The following is an 18,360-nucleotide window of genomic DNA, read 5'->3' on the forward strand; positions in this document are numbered from 1 at the left end:
CCCCAATGCCAGAGGCTCTGCTCCCTGCAGTCTGGCTGGGAGTGGGAGGAGAGTGGCAGACTGGCATTTCATGCTTCCACCAAAAGTGATCTCAGCTCACATTTCATTGACCAAGGAGAGTCATGTGACCACACCCAATATTAAAAGTCCAAGAAAGTCTACTCTTCCATGTGCCACAAGAGGGGTGGGGGAGCCACAAGTATTGGGGAGCACCACTAAAGTCTGCCACGGGTGTGAGGAAGATTATTGTTATTTATTAACCAGGGTAAAAGAAGCCTTAGCATTTTCCTTATGCGCAGATTATTTATCTACTGACGGGACATGAGATTTAGCTCTCCCACCAGGATGCCCCTTTCTCAACACATATACCACCTCTCCCTCATCCTCTAACCCCTTGCTGTAGCTCTCCCTTAACCCCTAACCCAACCCTCCACCTCTCCCTCATCCTATAAGTGAACCCTCCACCTCACCCTCATTCTATAACCCATCCCTCCACCGCTCCCTCATCCCCTACCCCATTTCTGCACCTCTCCCTCATCCCCTAACCCACTGCTCCACCTCTCCCTCATCACCTAACCCATCCCTCCACCTCACCATCCCCTAACCCATCCCTCTACCTCTCCCTCATCCCTAACCCATCCCTCTACCTCTCCCTCATCCCCTAACCCACTGCTCCACCTCTCCCTCATCACCTAACCCATCCCTCTACCTCTCCCTCATCCCTAACCCATCCCTCCACCTCTCCCTCATCCCTTAACCCATTGCTCCACCTCTCCCTCATCCCCTAACCGAACCCTCCACCTTTCCCTCATCCCCTAACTCATTGCTCCACCTCTCCCTCATCACCTAACCCATCCCTCCGCCTCTCCCTCATCCTCTAATCCATCCCTCCATCTCTCCCTCATTCCATAACCCATTTCTCCACCTCTCCCTCATCCTATAACCTAAACCTCCACCTATCCCTCATCCCCTAACCCACTGCTCCACCTCTCCCTCATCACCTAACCCATCCCTCCACCTCTCCCTCATCCCCTAACCCACTGCTCCACTTCTCCCTCATCACCTAACCCATCCCTCCACCTCACCATCCTCTAACCCATCCCTCTACCTCTCCCTCATCCCTAACCCATCCTTCCACCTCTCCCTCATCCTGTAACCAATCTCTCCACCTCTCCCTCATCCCCTAACCGAACCCTCCACCTTTCCCTCATCCCCTAACCCATTGCTCCACGTCTCCCTCATCACCTAACCCATCCCTCTGCCTCTCCCTCATCACCTAACACATCCTTCCACCTCTCCCTCATCCTGTTAACCCATCCCTCCACCTCTCCCTCATCCCTAACCCATCCCTCCACTTCTCCCTCATCCTATAACCTATCCCTCTTCTTCTCCATCCTCTCTCTAACCCATCCCTCCAGTTCTCCCTCATCCCCTAACCCATCGCGCCACTTCTCCCTCATCCCCTAACCCATCACTCCGCCTCCCCCTCGTCCGCTAACCCATCCCTCCAGCTCTCCCTCATCTGCTAACCCATCCCTCCAGCTCTCCCTCATCCGCTACACCATCCCTCTACCTCTCACTCATCCTCCAACCCATCCGTCCACCTCTCCCTCATCCCTTAACCCAACCCTCCACCTCTCCCTCATCCCTTAACCAACCCTCCACCTCTACCTCATCCCCTAATCCAACCCTCCACCTCTCCCTCATCCCCTAACCCAACCCACCACCTCTCCCTCATCCTCTAACCCATCCCTCTACCTCTCCCTCATCCCCTAACCCAACCCTCCACCTCTCCCTCATCCCCTAACCCAACCCTCCACCTCTCCCTCATCCCCTAACCCAACCCTCCACCTCTCCCTCATCCCCTAACCCAACCCTCCACCTCTCCCTCATCCCCTAACCCAACCCTCCACCTCTCCCTCATCCCCTAACCCAACCCTCCACCTCTCCCTCATCCCCTAACCCAACTCTCCATCTTTCCCTCATCCTATAGCCGGTTGCCCCACCTGTTTCTCATCCTTTAACCCATTGTTCGCTCTCTTACGCATCCTGTTATCATGTCTTTTAATTTTACATGTATTTTAAACCACATAAGACATTGCTGTTGTTTTCTGTAGTAAGAATTCATTTAGATTTACTCACATTTTACCTTTTTTTCTTTTATTTCTCTCTGCATTTCTGGTCTTCCAAGGAGGTTTTCTTTCTTTGTTTTTTTTACTGAAGAACACTTTTTAATATTTTCTGTAGTATATGTCTGAAATAAATACTGGTGATAAATTATCTGATGTGCTTGTCTGAAAATGTCTTTTTTTGCCCTCATTCGAGAAGGGCGTTTTTGCTGGGCATTGAACTTCAGGTTGATATTTATTTATTGGTTTATTTCACTTTAAACATAACATTTTGCTGTCTTCAGGAATTTTTTTCTTTTTTAATGAGAAGTTATCTGCTGGTCTACTTATTACTGTATTGAAAGTAATCTGTTAATTCTGTGGCTTCTTTTAAGATTTTGTGTTTATCTTTGTTTTTCAGAAATTTTACCATGATATACCTGGAGTGACTTTTCTTTGTATTTATCTTGCTTGGGATTCTGGGGTTTGTAGTCCTTCTGTAGTCTGTAGTTTGATTTTTTTTTCCTCTGTTTTGGAAAAATTCTGAGCCATTATCTTTTCAAATATTGCTCTTCTCCAGTTTTTTTATCTCCTCTACTTCTGTGACTCCACTTATCCATAAGTTAGACCCCCTCACTTTATTCTTTTTCTCATACCTGTTCTTCTGTTTTTTCCATCATTCCTGTCTCTGTGCATCAGTTTGGATTTTTTCTTTGACCCATCTTCCATGTCACTAATTCTCTCTTCAGCTGTGTCTTATCTGCTATTAAACCCATGAATTGAATTCTTAATGCCAAAGTTTTTATCTTTCCCATCAGAATTTCTGTATGTTTATTTTTTTAAATAGTTTTTTTAATAGTTCTCCTATCTTTGTCATGGTTTGGAGTCATTTCTTACACCTCCTTGAACATATGAAGCACATTTTAAAATCTAGTAATACCATTATCTAGAGCTTCTGTGGGTTCTGTTTCTAAAATCCTGGACCCTCTATATGAAAAATTATAGAAATACTTTGAGGTCTAGAATTGTTTTCATCTTTCTCCAGAGGGGCCTTATGTTTGCTTCTGGTGGGAGGCTAGGGGTGCTAGCAATCTGGGATCACTTCATCCAGTTTCAGGATTTGAGAGGATTCAATGGATGGCATCAGCCAGCTGAGCTACATTTTATACTTATTTCTAGGGTTTGGCCCTTTGGATTCAAAATCCATTGTGAGGGGTTTACTAGTTCTCCCTCGATATCCTTGAGCTCCAGTTTTCGTCCCAGTATTCCTTAAAAGCTCTTATCGTCTTGGACTTCTGAAGTACTTTTTCTGAGATAACCTGCTGCTCATTGGGGAAAACAGCTCACCTCTGTCACTTCCCTCTCTTGCTTCCAGTCTTCTCCAAGACTGGAACTTTCAAGAAAGTTCTCCAGTGACTTTAAGCAGATGTTCGTTTTTAATTTTGCCCAGCTTTAAAAAGAAAAATGGTGTCTTAGCTTCAGGGTTGTTCTGAATTGCCTAGTCTGTTACTTTAAAAAAAGAAGAAAAAAACCTGGTATATTGAATAATTATAGACTTAACAGGAAGCTGTAAAATTATAGAATCCTGTGTCTTTCACCCGGTGGTGACATCTTACATTGGTGCCACACCATTAACTATACTTCAGACATTCAGTTTTAACCAGTTTTCACATGCGTGCGTGTCTGTGTGTTCGTGTGTGCAGTTCTATGCCATGTGAAGATCTGTATTATTACCACCACAGTCAAGATACAGAACTGTCCAGTCCTCATCACCATACTCACCTCCTCCATCCCTGTCCCCTGGAAACCATTGCTGTCTCCATCTCTAATTTCTGCCATTTCAAGGATGTTACAGAAGTGGAATCATATGGTACGTAACCCTCTGAGGTGGATTTTTTCATCCAGGTTGTCCGTGTATACAGCCTTTTTTTGTTTCGTTGTCTGGTTGTACCAGACTTTGATGATTCACCCATTAAAGGACATTTGGGCTCTTTCTAGCTTTTTGTTTTTATGAATAAGACTGCCAAGAACATTTGTGCATAAGTTTTTGTGTGAACATAGCTTTTCATTCTCTGGGATAAAGGCGCAAGAGTTCAACTGAGTCATATTACAAGCGCATGCTTAGTAAGACCCTGCCATGCGATTTCCAGAGTGGCTGCACCACTTAACATTCCCACACGTGACGTGTATGAGACACATCTGTCCACATCCTCGCCGGCATTTGGTGTTATCAGTGCTTTTTATTCTTGCCATTTTAACAGACTGTGCTGATGTACTGTTTTCCTAATGGTCAGTGACGTTGAACGTCTTGTCATGTGCTTTTTTTCTGTTTTGTTTTTAACTTAAAAAATGCATTTAAAATTCATATCCAGGCCAAATCTCTTAAGAAAATTATTCCTAAAAATAGCAACAACTTGCATTTTCCAGTCATTAAAGCATAACATACACTATTCAAGACAGAATGGTAGTTTCTTAGAAGCACACAGATGAATCAGTGGAATAGAAATTAAGAAATAGATTCCAGTGTAATAATATGGATGGGAATTTGATCCATGGCAAAGAAGGTGTTTCCATTCTTAGTGAGGGCAGTTTATTCAATGAGTGATGACGTCACAGATGGCCGTGTGGGGAGATAAGGCTCTTCCTGCACTTCATGCATATCCAAAGCTAAATTAATTTTTTTGGTTTGTTTTCATTATTGTGCTTTAGATGAAGGCTTACAGAGCACACTAGCTTCTCACTAAATGGTCCATACACTGTTCTGTGACGTTGGTTACCAACCCCACGACACGTCAACACTGTCCCCTCTCGACCTCAGGCTCCCTATTACCAGCTTTCGTATCCTCTCCTGCCTTCCAGTCCTTGCCCCTGGGCTGGTGTGCCCCTTTACCAAAGGTAAATTTCTGATTAATTAAAATTTAGTATAAAAATCTCCAAAGGAATGTTAGGAGACACTTATGGATAATGTAGTTTCCTAAAATAACTTCTTCATTTGGGAATTTTCAAATCTATACAAAAGAAAAGAGAAACAGAATACTGAACCCCATGTACCCAGCCCCTGGCTTCAACAAGCGTCCATATTTGCCATTCTTATCTGTTCCCTTCAGCGTACCCTTTCCCATCTCCAGAGTAGTTTAAAGAAGGTCTCAAATAGCCTGTCGTCATAATACCTCATTGGCTAGTGGTAACTAGTAAGGACTTTTTTTTCCGGTGGCACGTAATCACCTTACGGTGTTAACAATAGTTCCATCAGCTAGAAACATACAAAAAATGGTTATGTTTGTATAAATATTTAAAACTTTTTTATGGACGATTATATTCCATATAGAGCCCTGGTGGTGCAATGATTGAGCACTTGGCTGTTAACCAAAAAGTCAGCAGTTTGAACCCACCAGCTGCTCTGTGGGAGAAAAGATCTGGCAGTCTGCTCCCATAAAGATTACAGCCTGGTAAACCCTATGGAGCACATCTGCTCTGTCCAATAGGATCGTTGTGAGTTGGAATTGACTGCATACAACAGCAGCAACATATACCGTGTACGGAGCCCCTGGGTGGTGCAAAAAGTTAAGCACTCAAGTATCAACTGAAAGGTTGGTGGTTTGAACCCACCAAGAGGCACCTTGGAAGGCAGGCCTGGTGATCTGCTTCCGAAAGGTCACAGCCTTGAAAACCCTACGGAGCAGTTCTCCTCTGCCCCCACGGGGCTGCTGTGAGTCAGAATTGACTCCGCAGCAGCCAGCAACATACCAAATACAAAGTCAGCAGACAAAATACAGATTCAGAGAAAATCCTGTACTGCAGCTGAAAGATTAAAACATCAGTAGCTGTAATATACAGAGACTTCTTAAGACTGCCAATAAAAAAGTAAGTAGTCTACTGAAAAAGCAGCAAAGAAGATACACGGGTGTTTCACAGAAGAGCAAACCCAGATAGCCTGTAAATTGATGAAAATGTGCCTAAGTCTCCTTGTAGTCAGGGAAATGTAAACCTGCTTAACGATGAGAGAATACTTTTTATCTTCCAAATTGGCTACAGTTCAAGCCTAATAACCCCTGGTGTGGACAGAGACAGGTACGGGCTCTCCCAGTGGAACGTGAACTGTTGTAGCCTTTTTAGATTGCCATCTGGCAGTATGTGTTGCTACTGAAGTGCACATGGCCCCCTCTCTAGCAGGCCAGCTCTTAGAGACCTTGACCACAGTGTGCAGGACAGATGGACATACTGCACTGACAGGCAGATAGACAGTCTGTGTCTGCAAGGGTGTCTGCTGCCACCTTGTTTGCAGTGACAGGGAAATACTGGCCAACCTGTTTTACACCCACACTGTGGACCATGACACACGTATTGAAGAATGCACGTGGCCTCCACCAGCTGTGGTGAGGAGAGCAGGCCCCAGAGAGGTGTCCCCTGTGTCTGGGTTGTTGCCTGTGCCCTGGACACTGTGGCTAGGCAGGGCCATGTTTCTGGTCATGGATGGTGTGGGCCGTGAGCTGTGAGAAGTGGCAGGGTCACCTCAGGACGAGCATCAGCATTCGGGCCGGACTCGGAGCTGCTTCTCACGTGGCCACACTTGTGAGGACGCTGCTCTGTTGCTTGGAGCCCTGGTGTCAGCTGATGCACGACAGGCATACTTGTAAGCTAGAAGGCGTCTTCATGTTGTGAGCGCTGAGATACCAAATTTGCTCGTTCCTGTAGCTTAACCTGTGACTATGGAAGAGAAAGTACGGACGTCCGGCTGCCATGTGTGCACACAGGAAGAAGGCGTGTCTGAAACTAGTGTGGGCACTGCGACGGGGAGGGAGGTCGCTGGAGTGTGTGCAGAGAAATGGTTGTAATCGTGGGCATGGGCTGCCCTCCCATCCTCCTTACTGAGGAGGGGCATCTCCTGTTAGACTCCCCACCTCGGACGGTTGGTCCTTTACTTATATACCCTTCCTCTGTGAGGCCGCCAAACCGAAACTAAGGCTCACCCAGCTCTCAGTGTTGACTCTTGTATTTGACTCCACGGTTCCCGTTGTTTTCCGTGGGCCGCTTTGGCCCTCATAACCCCTGCCTGTAGAAGTGGCAACCCTTCCTTATTTAACAGACACCACAAGATCTGCAGACGGTGAGGAATTTGCCAGAACCTTGAGCATCACAGCTAGTGCAGGTGCCGTCCTCAGGATAACCCGGGCCTGCACCACTGCTTGGCCCCTCAAAGCACCCAGTGTGGGGTCACCTTGCACTGGGGCTGGACATCCGTGCCCCCAGGGATGCACGGTGGGGTGAAGGAGATCTGCAGCCACCGTGTGGAGTTCTCGCTCCACAGGCCAGCTTCTCAGAACACGCACTTTTCATCATCTGGGAGACCTTGGACCTTCCTCTGTAATTGAGTGAGGTGTGGGGCGCCTCCCCAAGTGGCTCAGCGCAGGAGACACCTGCCCCACCGAGTGTCTCGGGACAGACTGAGGTGTCAGGCAGGAGGGACGGCTCTGGCAGTGTGGGGCTCTGCTTCCTGGCACATGACTCAGAACGTGGGGTCAGGGTGCCAAGGTGGGCACTTTGGAAAATAACACTGTTTATCTTTTTCCCTAGTGTGTGTTTTAATAGAAAACCTGTCACTTTCCAAAATGCCTTTTAAAGGTGACATCATAATTGGTAAGTGCTTTTTTTTTTTTAAATGATACACATTGTAACATTTTGTTCTTTCAAATTAGATGTAAAAATGAATCTGTTAGGGTGGATGATAAAGATTATAGTTTATAAAGTTTTGTGGTATTAGAATACCTTGTTTTGAAATCATTATAGTAAACGTGTCCAAGTAATGAGCCCTCCTGTCCCAGAAGGGAACATCCCCCACCTCCTGGAGGTCACATTCTCTCCTTAGAGCTCCCAGATGCGGTGCTGCCTGTCACTGCTGCCCCTGAGCTCAGCTGTCCCCACGCTGACTGTGGATGCAGGCAGTGCAGACACCTCCCCAGGGTAGCTGTCACTGTGGGCTGTGTGGTGGATGCAGGCGGTGCAGACACCACCCTAGGATAGCCGTCACCGTGGGCTGTGATGGATGCAGGCGGTGCAGACACCTCCCCAGGGTAACCGTTATTGAGGGCTGTGTGGCAGCCCTGGTGAGAATGTGCTCCGTGGTCCTTGTCCTTGAGGGAGCTGTTGGGGGTCTTGAGGGTTCCCCGACATGGGCCTGGAGCCCTTTCCCATGTTCCTGTGGGGCCTGGTCAGAGAGGTCAGCGGGGCCGGGTCCCCTACAGCAAGCTCTTCAGGCTGACTCTACTTCAGCTTTGCAGCTTCATAAATCACGCGACTCCTTTCTTGTTACAGATAGACTTAGTGTTTGTTACCAAGTGATGGCTCTAACTGAGCTGGATGTTGGGTTTTTGTTGGTGACTCAAGGGATGACACTTTGAGGAGAGATGTAGGAAAAGGCCACTTGGAGCTCGCAGGTTTGATAAAAGAACAAACGTTTTCTGAATTAAATGTTTCAAATTATTGACGGTACTGAATGCTAGTATTTCACATGTTAACAGTTTTAACATTTCAACTGTCAAGAGGCTTTTTCCCTTTAAATCAAGGGGCCATTAGACATGTGTGCAACCTGGAAAATGTCTACTTGAGCTTTTCCCAGGATTCATCTCAAAGGTTGCCACCAGCTTTAAGAGAGGGTAGATGTGTTTGTTGGGTCCTCACCCCGGTGCGGTGGTCTCCCTGTGTCTCCCACAGATGGCTGGCAGTGGCTGATCAATGACACGCTCCGGAGTCTCCACCTGGTCTCCAGTCACTGTAGACAGCAGGTCAAGGTGAGGGGCCAGGCCTCCGCAGGGTCGTGTCACGGCACATCGAGAGTGACGCCAGTTATTCCTTGTAGAGCTTGTTCTGGAGGACTGTGTGTACTGGGCATCCCTTTTATGCATCAACATGACGACTGACAAATGCCACAATTATGTTTGGGATTCTCAGTGACATTGTCTACCTCAGTTATCATCGGAAATCTGTGGTGGCCTTTGGTGACCAGAATATTTAGTATTTTCATTACTGTTTCTGGCTTTATTAACCCACTTCAGCCCTTTTCCTCTGCACTGACAGTGGGCTGCAGAATTCTAGGTTGGAGACGTGCATGATGCCCACTGTGCAGGTGAGCAAGCCTCGTCCCCATTTCCTGCTGGAGCTTGTGCAGCCGTCTTCTCGCTCACAGGGATGTGGGGGTGCCACTTCGTCCCTCCCCGGGGGCTAAAGTGGACTTGGACCCAGCAGAAATAAAATGCTCACCCGTGACTAGGTTGTTTGCCGTGCTCATGGACATAGACTGGGTTTTGACATTGAGGATGAAGAAGCAGAAGTATGTGCCGGTGTCTTCCGTCATTTTCTAGCTGCTTATGTGTCTTGCCGTCTTACTGGGTCAAACCATCTGTACAGTCCACATACACTTTCACTGGTGGAGTCTGAGCAGCTCGTCATCAGTGCCTCACAATTTTTTTAAAAAACACCTGCAACTGGATCACCCCATGATGAGTCCTGATGGCTGCTTCTCCAGTTCGTGAGGGTGACATCTCATTTGTCCCTGAGCACTGCCTGTGCCCACACCTCCGGCCTCCCCTGTGGACATAAGGACTGTGCGGCCCACCGCCCTGGAGGCCAGCCATGGGTATGGTGGGAGGTGACAAAGGGTGCTGTCAGGACTAATCCCCAGAAGCGCCTCCCCTGGTGCTCCCCCGGCCCTACACAGGGACATAGAGGCCCGTGCTGCAGACAGCAGAGCCCTGAGATATAAGAGCTAGACGTGTCTGTTCAGTTTTTAACTTCCCTGATGTGCTCACAGTTAAGATTGCTGGGGCTTCTGTGGCGTTCCCAAGGGGGACAAAGCTCTGTGGCACTCATGACCCTGTCTCTGTTTTAGGAGGCAGCTGTCTCGGCATTGGCTGCACTCTGCAGCGAGTACTACCTGAAGGAGCCAGGCGAGGCAGACCCCGCTGTGGTGGGTGAGTAAGAGGAAAGGGGATTCCCCTGCCTGGCTCCTATAATGTGGTGGCTCTAGCTTATACTGGGAAGCCCCTGAAGGATAATGGCCTGTGGCGCCATGTCCACATGGAAAGGGCCAGGAGGGATCAACGTGCCAGCCCAGCCCTCTGCGGGGTCACCACATCAGCCTGGGAATAGTGGCAGTCACATGTAGTCCAAGTGCAGCTTGTTCTTGGAGCGTGTCCCCCCACTAAATACAGAAGGCCATTGCACTACACCACAGAGCTTTTGGGGGCTAGCTCTCTTGGTAGGAGAGATGGTGGCTCACCCCTAGCATGTCTCCCACTGGCCCAGCATGTAGTGAGTGGAGCTTGTGCACTGTGCTTTCTGTGCCACCTCTGACCCCCAGACCACCAGCTTTGACGGGGGATTGACCAGGTCCCTTCCTTTAGGGGTGGGGAGAAGCACACAAAGAATTTAAATAAGAGGCACAGGTGCAGTGCTGGCGCCTGGCCCAGTCTGGAGACCGGGATGCTTTCCTGAGGAGCAGGACCCTGGAGTGAGTCTGCGGGACGAGTGACAGCTTCCAGGGAATGTGTATGGGAAGGGCCTGCTTGTGGGGGAGAGGCACCCCCTGGATGGACCTGGAGAGTTCTGTGTGGCTGCTCAAAGCATTTTTTTTCTCTCTCTGAACAAGTCTTAGTGTCTCTATGGGGTCAACTGTTCCTGAAACACTGTGTGACTTTTTAAATATGTAAGACCAACTCTTACTTATGTCAGCAGTGTTTTCTTAAATTGCATTAATAATTTTTTTTCTTTGAAGATTCCAGTTGTATACATATATTGGATTTCCTGTTCCTGTCTTCTGTGTCTGTCATCTTTCCAGCTCTTCAAACTTCTCTTCTTTTCCGTTTTTTTCCTCATTTTTTGGTTCACTTCCTGCAGCTCTGTTCCTGTGTGCTTTGTTCTCCTTGGTCCTTGTACTTTCACTATGGTGATGATTTTTCTTCTTTCTGAGCTGTGTCTGCTCAGTATTGTCTTGCTCCTTTGAGTTTTTATCCGCAGAGGTGATTGCTTCATTAATTTTTATATTTTATGGCAAAATATATCTTCAGAGTGTTCAGATGCACTCTGGCAACATTATTCTGGTAAGTGTTTGTCATGTGTCAATACATTTTGTTTTTTTACCTCTTTACAGAAAGTAGTATTCTGTGTAGCCACTGGACCACCTCATTACAGATGATTGCATCAGTTGGCTTTTCCTGGACCGATGATCTAGTTCATGAGTCTTTTTTTTTTTATATAAAAAATTCTTCATATTCATATATTATGTTGGCCTATAGCATTCCTTTATGTCATATAGAACATATACTGTAAATTACTTAAAAAATGTATGAAACACTATTATAAGTAATACCAACCCAAACCCTCCAAAAACCAAACCTGTTGCCATTAAGTCTATTTCAACTTATAGGGACCCTACAGGACACAGCAGAGTGCCCCATAGTGTTTCCTAGGAACAGCTGGTGGATTCAAACTGCTGACCTCTTGGTTAGCAGCCAGGCTCTTAACCACTTCACCACCAGGGCTCCATTTTACATAATAAGTACAGAAAATTTTTGTGTAATAATCTAAGTCTTCTTTATGTGATTTTTATAAAAATGAGGAAATATCCCATAATTATGATCTTCTGACAAACTTTTAATAAAATGCTATATCCCTTTATCACAGGCAATTTTATTTAAGGAGACAGTAACATTATTTTGTATTTAGTCTCTCTTGAAAACTTGGGATGATAATGGTCGTGTTTTGCTTTTTGCCTGAGAAGACAGTAAGAACCACGTCACTGAGAATATAAAAAAACACTGTTCTAAAATTAACCTTTGATATGTTTAAACCCAAGTTGTTAAGATCACAGGTGTCTCTTTTCACATGGGTATGGAAGCGAATTATTTTAAGTTCCACTGTCATTTCAGTGTCTCTATAAATTGAATTTTAGTGTCATTTTTGAGCGTATTCATGTACACATATTACAAAAGTCACACTTTGTTGAGATTAAAAACAGTGAAAAAGACCTCTTTGGGTTGTAGCAAACAGCACACATGGATGGTGTCCAGCCCCCTTCCCCTGCTAGGAGGGGTGCTTTTCAAGCACAGTGTGATTATGCTGCTTCCCTCCTGACAATCCTTTCTCTGCCCTCGTGGCTCACGTGGTGGCATTCCACACCTTGGTGGTACACGTCCCGCCCTGAGCCATGCACCCTGACCTTGTTTCCCGTGTCTCCCCCTCAGCCTCTGTTCCCAGTACCGATGGCCTTCACACCTAAGTGCATCGTCTGTTTTCACACCTTCATACCTTTGCTCACCCTGTTGCTACTGCTTTTCTCTCCCTTTCTGCTGATGAACTGCAATCCCCTGCTGAGGCCTGACTCAACACAGGAGTGCTTGGATGGAGCCCTCCTCCCCTTGAGGCGGGCCTCGAACCTCTTCTGTGCTCCCTGTCTCTGCACTGGGCGGCTTGCACGGTGGCCCCACCAGATCTGTTCATGGCGTGCTGGAGCCCTAGGTGTGCGCTTGGCCACACCTGCTCTCAGTCCTTGATGGAATGCCCTCCTTATGAGGAAGATGTCGTTTCCACAATAAGCGTTTATATGCTTAGTGAAACAAAGGGGAAACTGTGAGCATATCTACCACTTTCATAACCCTCTTGGATAGATTTTCCAAAAAATGAAATCATGGAGGTAGAATTGCTTATGAGAACATTAGGACTACCTTACAAGAGTTCTCTCTTCCATCTGATTGGGTATTCACCACCTTTAGAAGCCGCAAGTGGCTCCTCCCATCTCTACGTCAGTATATCTGCTCCCTTTCTGAAGTGTCTCTAGAGTGCCCGCCATGACTCCCAGCAACCGCCGGCTCTCTCTCCCCACTTGGTCTCGCAGATGCTCTGATGCAGCAGTACCTCACCGAGCTCCAGAGCCCTGAGGAGATGACACGCTGTGGCTTTGCGCTGGCCTTGGGGGCCCTTCCTGGCTTCCTGCTGAAGGGCAGGCTGCAGCAGGTGAGGCTGCCCACAGTGGATAGGGTTGGACTAAGCCTCCAGTAAATCCAAACACTGGTGGTTTGGGAAGGGAACTTCGAGGAAAGCACCATGTGTGAGCAGGAGAAAGAGAAGGACAAAAAGGGCAGGCGCCCAGTGTTCTCTCACCTGAAGGCAGCTTTGGCGAAGAGGGAGGTATCTGGTGTGGCTCTGCTGCTGCTTTTTTGGGGAAGCACTACTGCCTTTCTGTGTGGGGTGTCGCTTCAGCACTGTCCTCTCTAGGAGCAGAGTCTCTGTATCATCCAGAACACAGTTGAGGTGAGGCCCCCCCATGACACAGCTTTTAAAATGGAAATGTCACTTCGAGAAGCAACAGTTCACATCATTGAGAGCCAGCAGCTCCCTCCATCCGCTCCTTGCACTGCCCGGGTGGGATGGTCAGGTGGGAAGAGCAGCAGGCACACTCAAGCCCAGGCCTCCGGGAAGTGGGATGTAGACTGGGTGGGGGCTGGGCCGGCCCTACTGAGAAGGGGTCGGGTGGCACCGAGAAAGCTGTCCTCCCGCGTGCTTTGCAGCTGCATTGAGCTCCCCTGCACTAACATGGTTTATCTGCAGCTCTCAGTTGTGATGACTGTTTACTGCATCCAGGTTCTGGCAGGTCTGAGAGCCATTACCCACATTTCCGCCAAGGACGTGAGTTTTGCCGAGGCCCGGAGAGACACCTTGAGGGCCATCGCTAGGTGAGTCTTGGTGTGTGTCCTCCTAAAGTAACTGCTTCCCGAGGCCAGGACCCAGCAGCAGCATCTGCACACAGAGGGGGCGCTTGTGATCTGGCTTGTTTGTTCTACATACCGATCAGAAAGCATATGCTTGTTCTCAGAGGTGAACTTCATGACTTTATCTTCTAGATTTTTTTTTTTTCTCAGAGGATTGTCAAAGAGCATTGCAGCCATAGAGGCTCACAGACAGCTTCATTTTGAACACTGAGCCAGTCGTGTGATTACTTCTTTACATGAGGGGTGTATATTTGCTTGAGGTGGCAAGGCTGTCCCCCGCCTGTGTGAAGTGGCCTCTGTGCTTGATCACAGATAAGCATGGTCTTGCTTTCCTCCCTCCCATCAGGAACCCAGGGTGTCCCTGTGGGGCCCACATTTGCCAGGATGGGAGGGTAGCAGGGACCAGCCACGAGCAGCTTCATCACCACCTTCAAACCGAAGGCCGAGAAGGCAATTGGGGGAGAGTTGCTCATGCTTGCCGTGAGAGGGCACTGATATTGAGCCCCCCATCCTGAGCAAGTCCAACTTGAAAAGCTGTACTGTGCTGTGGTGATGGGAGACGTGGCAGGCTGACTGAGTCACGTGCTGCAGTTACTGCATGTTTTTAATTTCAGGATCTGCCTGACAGTTGGGGTGAGCGCAGAAGGCGTCCCTGATGAGGTCTTGTGTGAGGCAAATGTCCCCCAGATTTACTCCACACTACTCGACTGCATGAACGACTACACCATGGACAGCAGGGGGGACGTGGGAGCCTGGTGAGAGCCACACCCACACCGCATCCTCACCCCCAGCACAGCCCCAGGCCTCCTGTCCATTGCCCCGTCCACCCCCACCCAGCAGCGTCCAGCCCTGTTTCTGGGCAAGCCCCCAGTCAGTGTCCTTCTCCCTACTTCGTGGTCATATGTGGGCATCCCTTTGTTCTCAGCGCTTCCCAGAGGCCCGGTGCACTGGCTTCTCCCACCCGTCTCCATTCCGCTCTTTACTGGCAAAAAGCTAACTTTATAAAATACAAATATTACTGTGTCTCTCACATGTACACCCCAGTGGGCTGCTCTCCAGTTTATCCGTAAAGTTCATTTCTGACAAAGCATCCAACAAGAACATGTAGAAGTCAGAAGATCCCCAAATCATTTTTGAGAAGAGTCTAGTGTGGCAGCCCAGGAGGAAAAGGGTGTTTGGGTGAAGCCTTGCTTCAGGTAGAGTTTTCTCAGGTACCTACATCCCCTCTGCCCTGCAGGGTCCGTGAGGCTGCAATGACGAGTCTGATGGAGCTGACGCTCCTGCTGGGGAGGAGCCGGCCAGAGCTGATTGGAGCCAGCGTGTGCGTGCAGGGCCACGCGTCTATCTCCGTTCGGGGACGGGGGCCGCGGGGAGGGTCCCAGCAGGCTCGGAGCCCCTTGCGGGGCTAGGACACATTAGGTGCACCTGTAGTGACTTCCATGGGCCCTGTGCTCCTTTGCAGCTGCAAGCGAGTCCTGTGCTGCGTGGCCCAGCAGGCCAGTGAGAAGATCGACCGCATCCGCGCCCACGCCGGTGATGTGCTCCTGACACTGCTGCACTTCGACAGCCCCCCACTCCCCCACGTGCCCCACCGAGAGGAGCTAGAGCAGATCTTCCCAAGGTGCTGCAGCTGGCGCCCCTGTTCCCGCAGGTGGTCTGGCCCCACCATGGCCGCTGCACTGACCTGCACTATCTTGCAGGTCGGACGTGGCCGCCATTAACTGGAAGGCACCCTCCCAGGTGTTCCCGCGTATCACCCAGCTCCTGGGGCTGCCAGGGTTCCGCTACCACGTGCTGCTGGGGCTGGCCGTGTCCGCCGGCGGCCTGACAGAGTCCACGGTGAGGGACAACGCCTTCCCCTACAAGGGGATGGCTTTGTCCAGAACGGGTTCAGTTAGGGCGTCTGGCATCTGTCTCCTTGGAGTGCCCACTCTCTGGACTTGCTGACCACTTCTGGCCAGGTGACTACCCCCTGCCAGGTGTGCTCGTCTTTGCACTCCCGTGTCCTGTAAGCCCAGCCTCAGCTGCTGGATGGGCATAGCCCCACAGGCCAACTCAGCTGTCTCCGCGCCACCCTCAGATCCCCTGTACCTTCCTGGGGAGCACTGTTTGTTCCAGACAGCGGGACCACATGCTCCTCTTGGGCTCTGTGCCTGCCTTCTCAGCTCCATGCTCACGGTTGTGGTCTGAATCTGGACAGTCGCTCCACACGTTCCGTGGTTGGGCCGACCTCTGCTGGTGTGCTGTCACTGTAGGAACGCAAGCCCTGAGCTCTGCACCTGGACTCGGCCTTTCTGCTTTTCGAGCTGCAGGCTCAGTGCACTTTCGCTGTTGTGATTTTCAACATATTCGAATTTGTCCTGCTGAATTTTTCTTTGACCCTTGTTTCCTATGTTTTTTTTTTTTTTTCTTGCCATTGATTAGGTTTCTTTTTTCAGGTGTTTTCCTTTTCTGTTGTTCTTTGTGCTACCCTGGCATTTACACATTCCCTTTATGATCCCAACCTTACAAAGTTGTCATCGGGAGTACCTGGCTCTCTTCTGGATGGCAGAGGAGCTGGGGCCACTGTGCCTGCTACCCCTTGCCGCAGCTCTGCCCACCTCCTCACAGCCCTGTGGATACTCCGCTGTTGTCCTGCTTGTAGAGCTGGCATCTGCTGGTTTCACTCCAGCTGTGCTGTGCCTGTCTCCAAACCATCTCCCAGCAGGCTGTCCCTTCTCACGATGTTTCTTTACAGTGAGTCCCTGGCAGGCAGACACCCTACTTTCACTTACCTGTGAGGGTTTTTATCTTGAAACTTTACTTTGCAGGCACAGCACTTGTCTGATGGTCACTGTGTGCTCGGGATGCATGTCCACTGCTGTCCAGCCCCACGACCACTGCTGTCACTGTTCCCACTGCCCCTCGGTGCTCTGTCTCCTGTTCACAGCTGTGAGGTCCTGACATTGCCCAGTCTCACACTGATATGTCCAGCATGAGCTTCTCTTCATCGACCCTGTTTGGGATTCAATGTTTCCCCAGCCAGCAGACTCAGGTTTTCATCACTTTGGGGAATCTGCAGCCTCCTGTCTCCACGTGTGGCCACCTCACCCCTTTGTTACCCTTCATCACTGTCACCCCACCTTTCCCAAATCACCCCTTTTCCAGCACACCCCATCGTCACATCGGGGCCCAGCTGACTCTTCACCTCCTCTTTCTGCTTCTTCAGATGTCTTCCCCACTTCACTTACTGGTATCTTCCTTCGGTTTTCTTTAATCTGGTATTTATCCTTTCCCCACATTGTCTTCGGTTTCAGTAACCGTATTTTTAATTTCTAAAAGTTCCCTTTGTTTTCACGCCAGTTTCTGATAGTTTTCCATGTGTGGTCATCCTTGTAATTGCATTTTTTTCTTTAAAAAAAAAATCAGTGGACAGTTTTCTATATTCTGGGGCCCTGGTGGCGCAGTGGTTAAGAGCTCGGATGCTAACCAAAAGGTTGGCAGCTGGAATCCACCAGGCGCTCCTTGGAAACCCTATGGGGCAGTTCTACTCTGTCCTATAGGGTCGCTATGAGTCAAAATCGACTCGACAGCAATGGGTGTGGTTTTCTGTATTCTGTGTCTTGTAATTCCAGTGTCTGCAGTCTGGGGGTGCTAAGCCTTTGCTCCCTGTTTACGTAGCTAGCGCATCATGGTTCACAACTTTGGGCTTTGGTTGTGAGATCGTAGAGCTGGCAGCCTGAGTCAGGGAGCTCTCGCTTCTACTGGCAGCTCAGGTGGGTGCCCTGGCTCCCGGCTGCCTTGGCCACCACCTCCACAAAGCCCAGGCCTAGCACCCTACAACCTTCGAGTGTTTGTTTCAGTGTCTGTGGTGGGGGTCTCTGGACCACCCCCCCACTACTTAGGGGCCCAGCTGTGCCTCACAGGCGGTTGTCACATTGTGGAGGGAGCGTCTCACAACATCTTGTCTCAATGCCCAGTGCCTCTGCCCTCATGGTCGCACGTGCAGACCCAAGATGGTGATGGCGTGGGGGTTGTTCAGCCTGTGATGGCGACCACTGTGACAGTGTGGGGCTCATTGCACCTGTGACGGTGACCACCGTGACAGTGTGGGAGTCGTTCCGCCTATGACGGTGACCACCGTGACCGTGTGGGGGTCGTTCAGCCTGTGACGGTGACCACCGTGACCGTGTGGGGGTCGTTCAGCCTGTGACGGTGACCACCGTGACAGTGTGGGGGTCGTTCAGCTTGTGACGGTGACCACTGTGACAGCGTGGGGCTCATTGCACCTGTGACGGTGACCACTGTGACAGTGTGGGGGTTGTTCCACCTGTGACAGAGGCCACTGTGACAGTGTGGGGGTCGTTCCGCTTGTGACGGTGACCACTGTGACAGTGTGGGGGTCACTCCACCTGTGACGGAGACCGTTGTGATGGTGTGGGGCTCATTCCACCTGTGACAGTGACCACTGTGACGGCGTGGGGGTTGTTCCACCTGTGGTGGTGACCACT

The 18,360-nt window shown here is 49.5% G+C and overlaps 1 protein-coding gene across 2 annotated transcripts in view; it reads left to right on the forward strand.

Annotated features, from left to right (window-relative positions):
• Nucleotides 1–18,360, forward strand: part of TBCD (tubulin folding cofactor D) — a 176,107-nt gene that overhangs the window by 144,512 nt on the left and 13,235 nt on the right. For both annotated transcript variants that reach the window (XM_049859168.1, XM_049859170.1), the window contains exons 25-33: nucleotides 7,683–7,745; nucleotides 8,820–8,896; nucleotides 9,994–10,075; nucleotides 12,997–13,115; nucleotides 13,743–13,834; nucleotides 14,485–14,625; nucleotides 15,108–15,191; nucleotides 15,333–15,491; nucleotides 15,571–15,709. In XM_049859168.1, the coding sequence (XP_049715125.1) occupies nucleotides 7,683–7,745; nucleotides 8,820–8,896; nucleotides 9,994–10,075; nucleotides 12,997–13,115; nucleotides 13,743–13,834; nucleotides 14,485–14,625; nucleotides 15,108–15,191; nucleotides 15,333–15,491; nucleotides 15,571–15,709 (956 nt within the window). The remainder of the gene's footprint in view (nucleotides 1–7,682; nucleotides 7,746–8,819; nucleotides 8,897–9,993; nucleotides 10,076–12,996; nucleotides 13,116–13,742; nucleotides 13,835–14,484; nucleotides 14,626–15,107; nucleotides 15,192–15,332; nucleotides 15,492–15,570; nucleotides 15,710–18,360) is intronic.

Source organism: Elephas maximus, chromosome 19, assembly GCF_024166365.1.
Source record: "Elephas maximus indicus isolate mEleMax1 chromosome 19, mEleMax1 primary haplotype, whole genome shotgun sequence".
In the NCBI taxonomy this organism is placed as follows: Eukaryota; Metazoa; Chordata; class Mammalia; order Proboscidea; family Elephantidae; genus Elephas; species Elephas maximus.